The sequence below is a fragment of the Siphateles boraxobius genome, unplaced genomic scaffold (genome assembly GCF_051911475.1).
Source record: "Siphateles boraxobius isolate OS27281-9 unplaced genomic scaffold, OSU_SipBor_1 24, whole genome shotgun sequence".
Taxonomy (NCBI): domain Eukaryota; kingdom Metazoa; phylum Chordata; class Actinopteri; order Cypriniformes; family Leuciscidae; genus Siphateles; species Siphateles boraxobius.
Window position 1 is genome coordinate 18,178,547 of NW_027508855.1, and position 17,540 is coordinate 18,196,086.

General features: G+C 38.4%; 1 protein-coding gene across 4 annotated transcripts in view; it reads right to left on the reverse strand.

Annotated features, from left to right (window-relative positions):
- Nucleotides 1-17,540, reverse strand: part of unc5ca (unc-5 netrin receptor Ca) — a 147,508-nt gene that overhangs the window by 27,837 nt on the left and 102,131 nt on the right. For 2 of the 4 annotated variants that reach the window (XM_077241771.1, XM_077241768.1), the window contains exons 6-8: nucleotides 8,306-8,473; nucleotides 6,069-6,233; nucleotides 1,924-1,980 (exon numbers count right to left, since the gene is read on the reverse strand). In XM_077241771.1, the coding sequence (XP_077097886.1) occupies nucleotides 1,924-1,980; nucleotides 6,069-6,233; nucleotides 8,306-8,473 (390 nt within the window). The remainder of the gene's footprint in view (nucleotides 1-1,923; nucleotides 1,981-6,068; nucleotides 6,234-8,305; nucleotides 8,474-17,540) is intronic. The other 2 variants (XM_077241769.1, XM_077241770.1) reach the window with 1 other exon arrangement.

The window sequence follows — 17,540 nt, forward strand, 5'->3', positions numbered from 1 at the left end:
ACGGACTACATGTAAACACCAGCTAATGGTTTATTGTCGTGATCTTTGCTCTCTGCTTGAGGAATGAACCTGAAACCGTTGTGTTACAAGCCTAGATTACTAACCATTGGGCCACCAGCCACGACTCGACTTTGTTTATCTTTAAAACTGGAATTGAACGTGCTTTTCATTTGCTCAAAAGTGAGCCCATCATAAAGAGCAGAAAGACAACATAAAAACAAAACAGATAAAAGGAGGGTAAATATAGTAAAATCTCAGACAAGAAGCAGGCTCACTGATGTTATGACTGATGAGTTGTTTTTATGAAGAACAGAGCACTGCGGTGGCCTGTAATGAAAGCCTGAATCATGTTGTTTGATATTCGCCTCGGTTCATCTCTCAGGGTTTCATGTTCATAACAAACATTTCGGTTTTAATCCAGTTTGAAGAATCTCTACAATAACCCTAAGCTCACATCTGAAGTCAAACACTCTTAAAGGGCAAACGCCATGAGGGAGACATCACAGTCTTCATCTGCGTGTTATTATCTACAGAACAGAAGTTTAAAGCCACAGTGGTAAATAACATGTATATGCGGATTACCTTCTGCCCAGGAGCTGCTGGTTCCCATTAAACACGACATGAAACGACATTCAAAAGGCATTTAACCTCCACAGCGTGACGCAGAATACTGAGGGGAAATGCAGGGCGGGACCTGATTTTATCCATCGGGATTTGATTGGATCGTAAAGAGTAGGCTGTGATATTATTGGTTAATATTATTTTTTCTTGCCCACAAAGCCATGATTCCATCAGCTGAAAAGAATATTGTTTAAACAAAAAAAGCAACATTAACCAATGTAAAAATATTCTTTCAAATTTGAAACTTCTTTCTTTAATGATATGAATGAATAACATAAATGAACAGACCTGGAACATTTATTAAACAAAGAGAGTAAATTTTGATTTTATGTTTTCAAGTCAACATCCATCCATCCATCCATCCATCCATCCATCTATCTATCTATCTATCTATCTATCTATCTATCTATCTATCTATCTATCTATCTATCTATCTATCTATCTATCTATCTATCTATCTATCTATCTATCTATCTTTCTCTATACATCCATCCATCCATCCATCCATCCATCCATCTATCTATCTATCTATCTATCTATCTATCTATCTATCTATCTATCTATCTATCTATCTATCTATCTATCTATCTATCTATCTATCTATCTATCTCTCTCTATCCATCCATCCATCCATCTATCCATTGTACATATGTACACAAATAAATATGTTTATTAATACAAATCCTGTTTACAGTGAGGTTGTGAAGGCACAGGAAATTTCTGAAGAAAGTAAATGGGATCAATTTTCATTTCATGTTGCCTTTAAAGAGAATTACTGAGATGCTTCAGGTCATACTGCAAGACCAGAGAGAGTTCTCCTGTTTCAAACAGTACACAGACTTTAGCCGAGCCTGACTTTACTCCAGAGATCTTCAGGTTTCTATTCAACTCTGTGAATGTGCTCAGCGGAATAGAGAGAGACAGAGAGAGAGAGAGAGAGAGAGAGAGACAGAGAGAGAGAGAGAGAGAGAGAGAGAGAGAGAGAGAGAGAGAGAGAGAGAGAGAGAGAGAGAGAGAGAGAGAGAGAGAGAGAGAGAGAGAGAGAGAGAGAGAGAGAGGACAAAGCATATGTGGATGTGTGGATGTGAGTTGAGAAACAACACGCAGAACATAAAATGGAGCAAAACACGAAGCAAAACACCAAATCAAAGGACTCTGACAAACAGACTGCATGCTTTCACTCCCGTAGACGGTGAGGAACAGAGCGCAAACGAAAGAATATAAAGCCAAAGATACTGCGAGACAAGAGATACGGACCCGGAAAACCAAAGCAAGAAAATGAAAGACAAAATAGACACTCACATGTAAACCCCTCCTCTCCCGTCCCTTTAGGCTGAACGGATAGCTGATATACTGAACCTTCAGAGAGAGGAAGGGGGGTATTAGACAAAATAATATGAATGTCAAACAAAAACAGCGAGATGTGATTTGGTGATGTGAGACTGAAATGCCTAAACAGAAGATACAGTGTAAAGAGAGCATGAGAAACTGAACATGCAGATGGTAATTCACATGAAATCTCACCGACGGAGGGAAACAACATACTGTACCAACACATACCAGCTGGAAACATCTAACAGTCAGGCTCCCCTGCTGAGATGGTAATCAGGTAAACATGGTTATCACAATTTTGTCACACTTATTGTGGAAATACTAGTTTCAAACTGCAGCCAATCTACAATATTGTCATGATGTAGAACAGTTTAATTACAGACAAAGCTATAACTGACAAGCTTTTTATTTAAGCTGATATAATTTGTATTTTTTGCCATAATCAACAATGCGAAAGTTTGGGGTCAGTACTTTTTTTTTTTTTCAGCAAGGACATTAAATTGACAGTAAAGACATTTATAATGTCACAGAAGATTTCTGTTCAAATGAATGCTGTTCTATTGAAAGTTCTATTTATCAAAGAATCCTGAAAATGATGTATCACGATTTCCAAGCAGCACAACTGTTTGTAACATTGACAAGAAGAAATTATTGAGCAGCAAATCAGCCTATTAGAAAGATTTCTGAAGGATCATGTGACACTGGAGACTGGAGTAATGATGCTGAGAGACCGCTGTGGCTATATAAACTGAACCAGTAATAAATGTGTTCAGCATTCTGTAACAAGTATTTGTGGATTTTCTAGACTATTTTAAACCGTAAAGTGAGCTGGATATATTAAAATTTAGCGTATGGCTTCGGCAGGCATGTACAATGATACTAAGCTTAGTCCTACCCAGCTCTACAGCGCCCCACAATTGACCGTTCGCAAAGACCCACCCCCTTTAGTTACTGTTGCTATGTCCGACAAGCTACGCCTCTCTCACGACACACCATGTTCTCACGCAGTGAAAAATACATTGCGGAGCAGAGAGGACACTGACAACGCGCTGAAAGACAGGACGACCAGGTTACTTTTGATATGAAACTAAGTCTCAACTTAAAAATTCAGTAATTTTTTAAAGAAATTTAAACAATAAATACCGTTTTGTGGCTCTTTAATGTGTCTGACCGATCGCAGAAGCGCCTCAGTTAAAGCTGCTCGTGAACCGATCATCTTTTCCTTCTAGTTAATTTATAGCATCAAATAAACATGAATGAACATCAGAAGGAATGTTATTTTAACCGCGGAAAGACGTCAGTACACTTTGTTTCAAAGTTCAAATCCTCCAACGTTAATCTACTAACTTTCCTGTCTGCTTTGTCGGACAAAAATGGCGGATTCGGCGGATTATGATTGGTCAGATCGCCTGTCAATCAAACTCCCTGTGAAGCGTCAATTATCCAATGTAAATCTGTGGTGAAAAGTGGAACTGCAGCGTGATCTGATTGAGAGCCATTGGGGCAAATTTCAAACTGCCCCACTTATTTTCACGTTTCAGTGCGTAAACCTAACTCCAGACAAAGATGATATCAATCCACTTCAGATATATTTCATTTCTCAAAAGCATTGTTGATCGTAGAGACCATTGGTGGCAATGGTTCTACAATCTACTGAAGCCTTAGATGCTTTTAGGAAAGGCAGCCCAGTTGGCATGTCTGTTCTTCGTATCAAATTAATGAAAGTTTAATCATGCTAATGTGAATAGCCTTATGTTGTGTTGTTTTATGTTTGCTCTGAGAATAGAATTTTTTCCCTCACCTCTAAAACGACTTTCGGAGGCAATAAATACTACATTAAGGCAATACTAAGATAGCAGTTCATGCGTGCCTGTCAATCAACATTAGAGCATCACCCTTAGACGTTAGACCTGCGCAAAAGTGTGTCTGCATATGTCAGCGATTACAATATAAAGCTTGCAAAATGTTTATCACGAATAGCGCTAAGACCCAGAATCAGCCCTGCCTACATTTACACTCAGGAGCCGCTACTGCTGAGAGACTTGAGTTGAGTGGGGTTAAATGGATTGTGCCTGCTCAACTTTTAAGGGGAAGAACTTTTAAAGTTTAAACTTTAGTGAGGAAGTGCCTGCGGGGAGAGAGAGAGAGACATAAGGTCCATTACACAACACCAACAGGATGATTGCCTCTCCTTCTCTCTCTCTCTCTCTCTCTCTCTCTCTCTCTCTCTCTCTCTCTCTCTCTCTCTCTCTCTCTCTCAATGCTCTAAACACAGCAAACAAATTAAACTGCCACGCTGATGGCTCATGATTACATAAATTCATGTCGCCTGTCAGTTCTGTTGAGACGATCAAACCACTAGTTCCTCAAAGATTCTCAGCACCAATTTGTACTGTGTCCATTGTAACAGTGATTGAAACACATTAAATGCCATGTTTATGTGCTTTATTACATACAGAAGCAATACACAAATCCACTAATAGCATTAAAGTCAACAAGAAACAACATTAGAAATGTATTATTTGTAATGTGATGTATTTCAGAGTTACCGTGTTAACTTACATTAAAGAACTGTGTTAACTATGGTCTACAACCAACAACTACAGCCTAAAACAATGACTAAACAGATGATGACAATAACCAATCATCATGCTTGGTGAAATCAGCTGAAAATGAAAGCAATTCAGAGGCCTTTTTTTTAATAAACACTACTTATGAACTAGATTATATATTAATTTGAGTAATCGCTTAAAAGTGTTCCCCAAAGTCCCTACCTGTCATTTTTCAACTTTCTTTAGTTTTATTAAGTAAAATTTGTATTAATTACTGATAATATTTGGTACACAATCTTAACTGATTATTACTTTATTTTAAATTTGGCTGTATAACTGTTTTTTTTTAAATAGATAGTTTTTAGGTTTATTGGTTACTATTTAGTGTAAATGTACTGTATGTGCTTATTGAGTTTTAGTCACGTTTTTGTTAATCTTGATTTCTCACAACTTGTGTGCTTTTTGTGGGTGAGATGGGGTGCAGAAACGAGCACGTCGTGTAGCCGTGCACAGAAGACCAACGTGCAAGATCAAGATTTTCGTTAAGTAATAATTCAATTTCATATCATAAACCCAAAGAACACTAGTAATATACAACACGTGCCGCAAGGGAAAAATCTGTTATACTTTAAAAACATTTTTTTAAAAGACTGCCATTATATGGACGAGGATGAGCAAAACTTTATATTTTATTTTTTACAATTTCTCATTATTTGAAATAAAGCTGAAATAAAATAAAATATAAATATCAGAAGAAAAACTTAACTTAAAAAAACCTTAAACGGAAATTAGAAATATTGATTTGGCAACTAACTAAAAAAACAAGTTGAAATACTGAAATAACTAAAATTGAAATGCATATAATACATGTGAAATAAATATAAATTAAAGTTAAATAGAAATATTAAAATTAAATATTAAAAGCACGTAACAAAATTACTAAAACCTAAAATGAAAATGAAAACTGAAAATATATAAAATTAAAGCTAATAAAGGTTATTTATTAGGTTTAGGGGTAGGGGAATATACAGTTTGTACAGTATAATAATCATTATTATGTCTATGGAAAGTCCCCATATAGCATGAAAACACAATGTGTGTGTGTGTGTGTGTGTGTGTGTGTGTGTGTGTGTGTGTGTGTGTGTGTGTGTGTGTGTGTGTGTGTGTGTGTGTGTGTGTGTGTTTGTGTGTGTGTGTGTGTGTGTGTGTGTTTGTGTGTGTGGTCCTGGTAATCCCTAAGTTATGTCCTCACAAAGATGACAACATCTGAAATCATTATCCTTGTGGGGACATTTTTTGGGCCCCATGAGGTAAACAGCTTATAAGTGTGATGTTTTGTGTGTGTGTGTGTGTGTGTGTGTGTGTGTGTGTGTGTGTGTGTGTGTGTGTGTGTGTGTGTGTGTGTGTGTGTGTGTGTGTGTGTGTGTGTGTGTGTGTGTGTAAGCGTGTGTGTGCATGTGTGTGCATGTGTGCGTGTGTGTGCGTGTGTGTGTGCGCGTGTGTGTGCGCATGTGTGTGTGCGTGTGTGTGTGCGTGTGTGTTTGTATGAGAGAGTGCACTCACTCTGTAGGCAGAGTCCATCAGTGCAGTTCTGCGACAGTAGCGTGACTCCGTCACAGTCTTTTCCTCCGTTCTGGGGTGCAGGAGCGTTACACTCTCTCTTCCTCCACTGTGTGCACTCTGTGTTACACGCCGACCACTTGCTCCAGTCACCCCACTCGCCATCAACTAAACACACACAAACAACAGAAACAAGTGTTAAAAATACTGTGATACACACGGATTATTTTTATTAAGGAGGCAATATTGTATCATTTTATTATATTCCTCATCCATTAAAATGTTATGGTCAAGGTATTTTTAAATGTTATATTTAACATTTTTTACATGTTATATATATTAATTATAAAGACTATTAACCCTATGTTAATGAGCCTTGTTATGACTGGCTAAGCTCTTTGCATGTGAAATGAGTAACAACGCATTGGCAATGGACCGTCTCATGCATGTAACACAAAAATGTAACTAAACAAAATAAAATAAAAAATATATAATAAAATAAAATAAAATTAAAAATAAAATCAAAAAATAACAAAAAACAAAAACAAAAAAACAACAACAAAAAACGCATGTTCTGCTCATGGCTCTGCTGTGGTCTAGTCTGGTTCTCAGCCTGTCTCTGTGTTCTGTCTCTGTAAGTGCACTGCTGTATATGGGTCAGTCATTAGCGTCTCTCCTGCTGGGTTCAGATGCTTTAATCTCACCTGCTTCACAGTGAACTGACTCTCACCGGCAGGAGGGAATGGAAATGTGTACGGCCCTTAAGGGCCCCAAGGGCCCAAAGTATAGGGGAAGAGTCTGGCTTGAAAGCTGAACTGATGGGCCTGGAAAAGATGCATTTGTCTGATGCTATCAAGAGGTGAAGAACTCAAACTGGACTGGAAAGGAATGAAGTTTTTATGAAAGGAATTCCTCAGTTGTAATTCAATAGTCTCAGAGCGAATTTTCCATCCTTCTGATTATGGAAAGAATTTTTCATTTGGATACTTTGGATAAAAGCGACTGCCAAATGAATAAATGTCAATGTGGGAAAAAATCAGAAATAAATTCCCTATCATGTTTCTTTCAGGCTTAAAAACTGACCTCACTGTATGTTAACATCATGACGGAAATACTGTAATTAGTTTCAGAAGAGTATCGTGATTACAAACTTTTTAACTTCAACTACAACTATAACTAAACTATTAAAATTGTATTTTGTAATTGAAATAAAGCTGAAATATAAAAAAATATTACATGGATTTTTTTAATCTATAATTAAAAATATTAATATTGTATTTGTTAGTTGAAATAAAGCTGAAATAAAACAAAATACTAGATGGATTTATTTTTATCTATAACTAAAACTATTAAAATTGTATTTGTTAATTGAAATAAGTTAATAAAATAATTAAGTAATAATTAAGTAAATAAAATAAATTATTAGATAGAAATTTTTTTACTTAAACTTAAATAAAAATTAGAAATGGTTCCTTGTAAACTAAATATAATAAGCAAGTACAAAAGTAAGTAAAGAACAAAACTGACAAAAAAATTATTAAATAAAAGAACAGAAAAATAAAAGAAATATAAAAACAAACAAAATTACTAAAACTTAAAATAAAACTCAAATGAAAACTGAAAATAGAACAAATAAAAGCTAATTCAAAATATTAATAAATACAATAATAGAATATAAATAATGGCACTGTTGTTATGATAATTGTGACATCATATTATTGTGATGTCAGATAAAAATGTATAGATCCTTTTTTTATATTTGAATCTTTTGAAATCTTTTTGACATTTTTAATACTGTTTGATATGTCACTATATATATATAACACTAAGTAAAAAGCATGTTTTTATAAAAAAATTAAAAAAAACTTTTTACTTCAAAACACTATAATTGATATACTTCAAAGAATATAATCATTCAAATTTTTTAACAATGATGAATTTTTGATGAATCTTTCCATTACAAACTAAGTTAAGTTTCACCACTTTTGTCAGCCATGTTGAAGTTATCTTGTCATAAATGACAAACACAATCTCATTTAGAGGACTTTCATGCAGAATTATTGATGATGGTCAGGGTAACAACAAAAACACAAACAAAAATAAGGCTTGTGCTAATGTCACGTGATATGCATTTTTACAATTTCACGACTCATGTTTTGTCTCAGTTGAATGGTCTTGGTACACAAATGCACTTCTGTCTCATTTCTGTTCATGTCGAATGAAACGTGGCGTCTTGTTACCTGTGCACACTGATGTGCAGGAGATTTTTTGGATGGCCTGTCCATCACAGGGCGATCCCCCGTTCAGAGGCGCAGGATTGGTGCAGCTACGGGTTCGTTTCTGAAGGCCCCGCCCACAGCGACTGTTACACGTCGACCACTCGGTCCATGTGGACCAGCCTCCGTTCACTACAGAAACAAACACACGGACACAATCAGCTGTGCTAGATTCAGACCTCACATTCACTTTCTTCTCACATAATCATTTCAGCCCAAATCAATATTTCATGTCTATTTGCTTTTTTATTTGGTAAGCAGCCTGGTTATTTGCACGGTAATATTACACTGCAAAATAAACTCATTATTTTGCGATAATGAACGACTGCCTGTACATTATCCCTTACTCGTATATAGTCAGTCACTGCAGGTAATATTCCTTTTACTGCTGATTTCAAAGAGTTTATTTAAATTGTTCCCAAAAAACCTGGGGTTCATCTGTGTGGAAACACGACTCCTCTGTAAACTCTTTCATCTGAAATCCACGTGCTGTTGTTTAAAATAAAGAAACTCTTTCTCTGAATTGTTTTGCACTTATTCTCCGGCACTGTTAATATTGTAGACTCCATATGATTTATCACAGATATTTTCATTTTCATTGAATTTTGCATCTTTTCTAAGTCACCTTGAAAAGCGTCTACTAAATGAAGAAATATAAATGTAATAAAACACTTTCTGTACTCTTACTACAAGACAAGGAAAGATTTTTCATGCATTGCACACCTGTTCCCTAGAGAAAAGCAGACTATACACTTAGCATAGAAAATACAATATTGATGAGGTAATAAATGACAAACAAAAAATACTTTCTCTCTCTCTCTCTCTCTCTCTCTCTCTCTCTCTCTCTCTCTATATATATATATATATATATATATATATATATATAATTGCTTTTACTAATTTATTATTATTTTAATTACATATATAAATATTATTTCATTTATTAAATACTATTAAATTACTGCAAATGTGGTAAGAAAAATAATGTGTTTTCACTTTGAATTAAACTGATTACCAGATATTTTTTAAGTATGTAAACTTTTGATACAACTTTCAGAAAACAAGGCGTAATACCATAAGTCAGCGTAGATATCAAGTAAGAATGTTTAAGAATGCTTATATATTTGTACTGGAGAACAAAAGACAAAAGACACCGAGTAAGAAGATATATTTTTGCAGTGTGTGCTGTGAGCAGCTGTGTTTGGTATGTGAGAGTTTAAATTCTAGAAGACGGATCCTTTTACTTTCTCAAACACACGCACATGCACACACACACACACATCGAGTGTTTAACTCTTCTGTTGTTAAGAGGTGATGCTCTTCCCGTCCGAGTCTTCCGGAGAAAGACACAGAAGCTCTTAAACTCTTAAACTCTGTCACTCCCTCTGCTGCTATTAACTTACCGCACTCCCCTCACACACTTTCCACAGCTGTGTGTGTGTGAGTTTGGGTTCATGGGAGGAAGTAGATTAGCTGTAAGGAGATTCCTCCCTTTCCTTGCCATCTTTCTCATTTCAGAGTTATATGAGGCCATACAGCCAAAGAGTTCTCATTCCAGCGCCCTCATTTGAGGACCTCTCTCTCTCTCTCTCTCTCTCTCTCTCTCTCTCTCTCTCTCTCTCCCCCCCTGAGTGGTGGAGGAAGTACTGAATCTCAGTACTTCAGTAAAAGTAATAACCAGTGACAAATTTACTTTAGGAAAAGTAAAAGTACCACAATGACAACCCTACTTAAGTAAAAAAAAGTACCTGATTTTAAATGTACTTTAAGTATTAAAAGTAAAAGTACTTGCATAACAAGATCAGCTCATCTGGTAACACGTCCGAAATAAACGTGCTGTACCGGTGCGCGCATGCTCAGTATCAGCTGCTCGTGCTCATCACTTCTCTCAGCACAAGAAGTCTCTTCAGTTAACTTTTGAATTTACTGGGGTAAAATATACTCCGGGATTTTGGTTTATTTCGAGTCAGAGGGACTGTCAGGCATGTCTGAAAGAGAGTAACTTTAGGCCCTGTCCCAAATGGCGCACTTCATGCGGACTTTCGGTCTCGTGGACTTAAATTGCGCGTGCTCGCCGAGTCTAAGAGTCCGCAGGCGGTCCCATTTTGCATTTTAACGCTCTGAAGTGTGCTCACCTTTGTACCCTTGAAGCGGTCTTCCGCAAAGCCCACATAGATGCAGGCTCCACGCACTTTAACTACCCAGGAATCCTTGCGAAATGCCAATCAGAAAACGAATGGGAGGAGATTTCGCTCACGGACTGTTAACATGGTTCTCTTACGAGAGTATCTCTCGTACTGCGTAATATCTTACGCTATGGGGAAAACATAGGATCTATGCATCTTGAAAAAGACGCAGCTCTTTTATGAGAGAGGGAGAGACAGTGAAAAAATGTGTGTCGCAGCGGCGAACACACACACACACTTGAAAAGGATATGACGCCGGAAAGCGTAGCAGGTACGGCGGCTAAAGGCGGCGATGCCAGCGACTTCATACTCAAAGGCTCGTCCCGCTGTGTTCTTTTTCTCAGACGGCGTGGCTTCTCACTCTGGATCCAGCAATGCGTGATGCTTCGCTGAAGAGATGAAAATCAGTGTACCAGCCTAATCGAGCTATATTTATAGGGCGAGACCACTCCCTTTCTGGCAGGACGTGACGAAGTGGGCGCGAAATGCCCCCATTGGATATGTGTCACGCAGGGCCACTCTCGATAGGCTGCTGCTGTTGCCGCAGGGCAGCCAATAGGCGCGTAAGCCGTCTTGCTTATATCTGCATGCTGCTGCACAGCATTTTACATTAATTCAAAATTAAGGATAATTTTTGGCTTCAATATATCGTGGAAAAGAGGTTTTCCCCATAGCGTAAGATATTACGCAGTACGAGAGATACTCTCTAAAGAGAACCGAGGTTACGTTAGTAACCGAGTACGCTTTATGATATAGGTGTACATTTTACCAGTTGTTACTTACAGTTTATACAAACATTATCGACCAGTGGTTGATATCTCAAACATAATAATAGCGTGTTAAATAATACGATCGCATTATGATTCATTACATAAATAGAACCGAATGTCTTGGCTTTACTGATACCCCTTTTTCACCAAAAAAGAACTGGTTCTGAACTGGTGCTGGTTCAAAGTTGGTTCGGAGTTTCGAACCTTCTCAGAACCTGTTTGTTTTTCCACTGACTAGAGCGCCCAGCGAACGACGTCGTTATGTCACTGTGTACGTCGCTATACGTCTTAGCTAGAAACGCTTGCAAGTACAACATTACTTTGGGATTATCTCTAACTTGTGTACCAAGAAGGCTTTAAAAACATACTGCGCAACAACATCTTTTCCTTTGATATGTAATCTTTTCTGATTAGTTAAGTACCCCTGTCTTGTGTCTTTTTTTTCTATTCGTTTATTTGTTCTATATTGTGACTGTTTTCTTCTTTGCTTACATAATGTTTTCAATAAAAAAAATTTAAAAATAAAAAAAGATAGAAACGCTTGCATCAACTTCAAGCATAACAATTACAATGGCGGACTACATCGTGTTTCTGCAAATGTTTCTCCTGGCTTTGCGGTCAGAAAAGATGTTTAGAACACATCTAAACCCGCCCCCAGCCCCCGCCGTAAGCACGTAAGCATGACGTGGTAAAAGAACGGTTCTCTGGTTCTAGTCCAGCAAAGAGATGGTGACGCTTTGGAACCAGTTTTCCTGGCCGAGAACTGGTTCTTTGGCTGTCGAAACACAAAGAACTGGTTCGCGAGTAGGCACCGGCTCCGAACCGGCTCTCAAAATGCTTTGGTGGAAAAGGGGTATGAGTCATATAAACGTAGTATGAATATTGAAACCTATACATTTTTCTTAAATTCATTTACATTTTAATTTTGTGTTAAAATTGAACATTATGCATTATTATGTACAAATGTGTTGATCATTTACACAACCATGACATTTATTCTAATGCCCAGGTGGCATATACAATTATAGAACTGTTTAAGCAGGCTGTGTAGTTCACATGGACCTAAGATTTGGGAAAATAAAATAAATCCTGTTCTCGATGCTAAAGACTGTAATTTTTTTTAATGATATTTGTGATATTTTTCTAATAAAGGGACTGATGAGATGACCTTTAAGTTTATTCAGCTTCGACGTCTGAGCTGAGACCTTCTTCCTGTTTCCGGTGTGACGATCGAGTCTGTCCCAAAAATACCTCTCAATGCGCCCTCGCGGACTCGCGCTAAGGGCCCTATAGGTCTGCACTACATGACGTCACCGAAGTGTGGACTCTGAGGAAGTCCACAAGTCCGGAGTGTGCCATTTGGGACAGGGCCTTAGTAACTTGTGGATCAGCGGTGACGCAAGACGCGAACTGTTTCGAACGATTCAGTCCGATTTAGTTTACTGGTTCGACCGGTTCACTAAAAAGAATCGGTTCAAAAGAACGATTCGTTCACGAACCAGACATCTCTAATATCTATGGCAACCAAACTTGGTGAGACAAACGTGCAACGGACGGACGGTCAGGAAGACGTTTTGGCAGGGGGAAAACTGATCAGAAAATGTAACAAATATAACAGAACGTTGTAGAAATGTAGTGGAGTAGAAAGTATAATAATTGAATTATAATGTAAGAAAGTAAAAGTAAAAAGTATGCACTATTGATTCTACTTAAGTAAAGTACAGATATGTGGAAAATTTACTTAAGTAAAGTAACAAAGTATTTGTACTTCGTTACATTCCACCACTGCCCCCCCCCCTCTCTCTCTCTGTCTCTCTCTCTCTCTTGCTCTCTCTCTTGCTCTCTCTCTCGCTCTCTCTCTCGCTCTCTCTCTCGCTCCCCCCTCTCTCTCTCTCCCTCTCTCTCCCTCTCTCTCTCCCCCCCCTCTCTCTCTCTCTCTCTCTCTCTCTCTCTCTCGCTCCCCCCCCTCTCTCTCTCTCCCTCTCTCTCTCTTCCCCCTCTCTCTCTCTCTCTCGCTCTCTCTCGCTCTCCCCCCTCTCTCTCTCTCCCTCTCTCCCCCCCCCTCTCTCACTTGCTCTCTCTCTCGCCCCCCCTCTCTCTCTCCCTCTCTCCCCCTCTCTCGCTCTCTCTCTCCCCCTCTCGCTCTCTCGCTCACCCTCTCTCTCTCTCTCTCTCTGAAAATTTAAAAAAGGTTTCAACCACAGTCTGGATTTTAACATTTTGTGAAGTTAACGTGTAATTCTCAGCCATGCAAAGACTCCCCACTCAACACACCTGCCTGGCTGGCAAAGGATGCCAAAATTGTTTGGGGTTTGTTCAAATCCTTAAAGGAATAGTTCACCAAAAAAAAAAATATATACAAGTCTTACAGGCTTGGAACATAATGAGAGGATGAGTATATGCAAAATAGCTAAATGTAAATGAGTAAATTATTTCTGAATTTAATTTTTTTGGGGTGAACTAGCCCTTTAAAGCTATAGAGCAACAATGATGGTTTTTTTTTAGCCAAAGCTAACTCATCGCCCAGTATTAGCAGGCTGATCTCAAGCGTGACATCGCTCAGAAAGACCAAACCCCAAAACACTGAGTCACTAAATCCACTTTGATGAGGAGGAGAGGATGACAGGAACAAGCACCAGAGAAAAATCATTTCTTAAGCATCAGATACCATCTAAGACATGCCCACCCACACACACACACGCGCACACACACACACACACACACACACACACACGCACGCACGCACGCACGCACGCACGCACACACACACACACGCACACACACACACACGCAAACACACACACACACACACACACACACAAACACACACAGTCTCGCTTCGAGAGACCTTTAATCAGTGAAGATTACCAATGAAAACAGGGAAGGACACCAAAGCAGCCAAAACCCTACGAGGGATGAAACTGCACTTACAGCAATCACTGCTCTACCTCAGACTGATGCATCCAAACAAGGGATCTACCAACCATTGGACTGATTTGTAAAGGTAAAACCAAGTCAATTTTATTATATCCAAGTGTAAACCATTGAGAATCCCTATTAAATTCCAATTCAGTTCTTGAATTTGAATTGAGGAAGTGGAATTGCAATTCAAACCAGAATGAAAGTAGAATTAAATGAATTTAAAGTAACACCAGGTAACTTTTGCTCTCGGGGTCCCCCTACAGTTGGGAAACAGTATTGTCCTCTACTACTGTCGTAAACTCTGTCATCGTGCATTTGTTGACAACCATGATAGCCCTGAACACTGTAGGAGGAGGTCACATGCAGGTGTTCTGCTTGCATCACGTGTGAAATGTCTTCATCCCAGGTACAGTGGCATATATTTCAGCATGTCATATGAATATAATTTCATGGGTTTTATTTTTTTTCTAACGACAAATGATCGCGATGATCACGTTTACAAGCCAGTGTCATTATAGTAGCCTAGTCTATTGGTTACCTTTTTACTGAATCTATATGATACTTCAATGCAATGTTTGAGTGGTAGATAATAACCATATATCGTCAATATTATAATATCAAGCTACCATAAATAAATCTGCAAATTTTACAAATCGATTTGCATTATAGCTTGAGGCAAGACAGAAAATCATTACCTGATTCATGAAGATAAACGGAGGATAAGATAGCTTCCGTAACATAGTCAGGCAGACAAAAAAACACCCCAGACTACGGGGTGTCATTGGTTGTTGCGTTAAATGTTACCCAGATACAATAGTGCTATTTTCTGATTGGCTAACAACACCAGACGAACAACACCAGAGGAGACGTGCTTGAATTCATGCCTGTTCCACAGTGAGAGCGGCGCGGCCAGAGTTTTGGGCGCTGCGGCATATTAAATATATTACAAATAGTTTTTCAGCGTGAGAAATACAATGTGCGGCGGGAGAGCCTGACAGTCACTCATTTCGGTCTTTTGTCACGCTCTCCCGCCGCACATAGTATTTCTCACACTGCATGACACTTGACAGCCCTGCGATTTTAAGGAAGTGGGGGTGGTGGTGGAAGTGACGTATATGCCGTAAAGCAGTCGAGTTTTGTAGTTCTCTTTGTTCAACCGGTTACTACCCGAAACCCGAAGTTTAAAAGTATGATTAAAAACGCTACAGACCCCGTCAGGCTATGGCAGACGTGTCTTTCAACCTATTGTAAGTCGATGTACCATCACAAGAGACTTGGAAATATATTATGAAGGTTGAAAAGTTACCTGGTGTTACTTTAAATTCAAATAAAATAATTTAACATTTTTTATCTAAACAATTAAAGGTCGTTGAGACAGTCCTGCAATGTTGGCCTGACAAAGCTTTGTTCAAAACTAAAACAATTTTTTTTTTTTACTTAAAGGGATAGTACACCCAAAAATGAAAATTCTGTCATCATTTATCCACCCTCAAGTTGTTCCGAACCTCTATGAATTCATTCTTCTGCTGAACACAAAAGATATGTTTTGGATAATTTCAGTAACCAAACAGTTGATTGACACCTTTGACTTCCATATATGGGGAAAAAAATACTACGGGGCCCATCAACTGTTTGGTTACTGACAACTTGAGGGTGAGTAAATGATGACAGAATTTTCATTTTTGGGTGAACTATCCCTTTAAGAAGTTTGAAGAGATATACACTAGCAGATACAAGTAGATATACTAACATTCAAAAGTTTAGGGTCGGTAAAGTTTTTGAAAGACGTCTCTTATTGCTCACCAAGGCTGCATTTATTTGATTAAAAATGCAGTAATATTATGAAACATCTTGAAAACGGTCGTGCTGCTTTCTTTCTCTATCAGGAAAACAGACCAAAATAATTGATGACTTATCTTGCACTACAAAATTCTGTCCGATCAAATGCTCTTAAAGCTGCAGTAGGGAGTTTTGAGAAAATGTTGACTTAGCCTGAAAATTTGAACAAGCACAACTTACAGGTCCAACCCCCTTGCTCTCTGCTACGCTACAGTCCTCCCTCCACAGCTCCTCCCCCACAGCGGAGCCTGCCGTGAACGCGCAGGCTAGTAAGCAGGACCACCGATGACGGCGGATTATAAACAGTTATGGAACATTCACTAATAGGGACGAAACATTAACAATATGCTGACAAACATTACATTGACTATGGCCTGCCCATACTTTGACTACAAACTTGGTCCTCAAATCATTATGTATTTTGCAATACATGTAACTTTATAAGGTTGCACTCTTTCTATAAGTTATAGCTACTAAGATAACGTTAAAGTATTAGTTCACTTTTAAAAAAACTTTTGCTGATAATTTACTCACCCCATCCAAGATGTCCATGTCTTTCTTTCTTCAGTCGAAAAGAAATTAAGGTTTATGATGAAAACATTCCAGGCTTTTTTTCCATATAATGGACTTCAATAGGACACAAACGTTTCGAGGACCAAATGACAGTTTCAGTGCAGCTTAAAAGGGTTTTAAACGATACCAGACGATGAATAAGGGTCTTATCAAATGAAACGATCGGTCATTTCAAAAATAAATAAAAAACTTTAAGTTTTATAAGCACAAATGCTCGCCTTGCTCTGTTCTGTGATGCCCGTTCGTGATCCTGTTCGAACTCGTTCATCCAAATGAACGAATCTTTTTTCGAGTCATTCGTTCGTTGAATGAACGAAATGACTCCGAAAAAGACTCGTTCAAAATGAACAAATCTTTTTTCGAACATCAGCTATGCTAATTATTTCCCATCTGCCTTTCTGCTGTTATCTCGGGACGCTAGTCCCGAGGTAAATAGCGTTCGTCAGCTCCAGTTTGTATCCAGCCTCTCACGGAGACTTCAGATGCCCCAACGCCTGTGAAGAGACGACTCGACGCCTGTGAAGAGACGACTCAAAGCCGGCGATATGTTATGCCATAAATTAATACATGATTAACTAACTGTATTTTTCTATGTACATTTCCGAAATGCACTTTCTGTAAAGCTGCTTTGAGACAATGTGTATTGTGAAAAGCGCTATACAAATAAATTTGAATTGAATTGAATTGAATTGAGTCATTTCGTTCGTTGAATGAACGAAATGACTCGGAAAAAGATTTGTTCATTTGGATGAACGAGTTTGAACAGGAGAGTCACGAACGACGGTACGTGCTCGCGCTGTGCAAGAGAGGGGTGATCAGTGCGTACACGAGCGTGATTGACACTTCTAAAACAATCCTCCTGGCTCTGATTGGTTGTTTCTGACCGGGAGCGGTGTATTTCTGCAAATG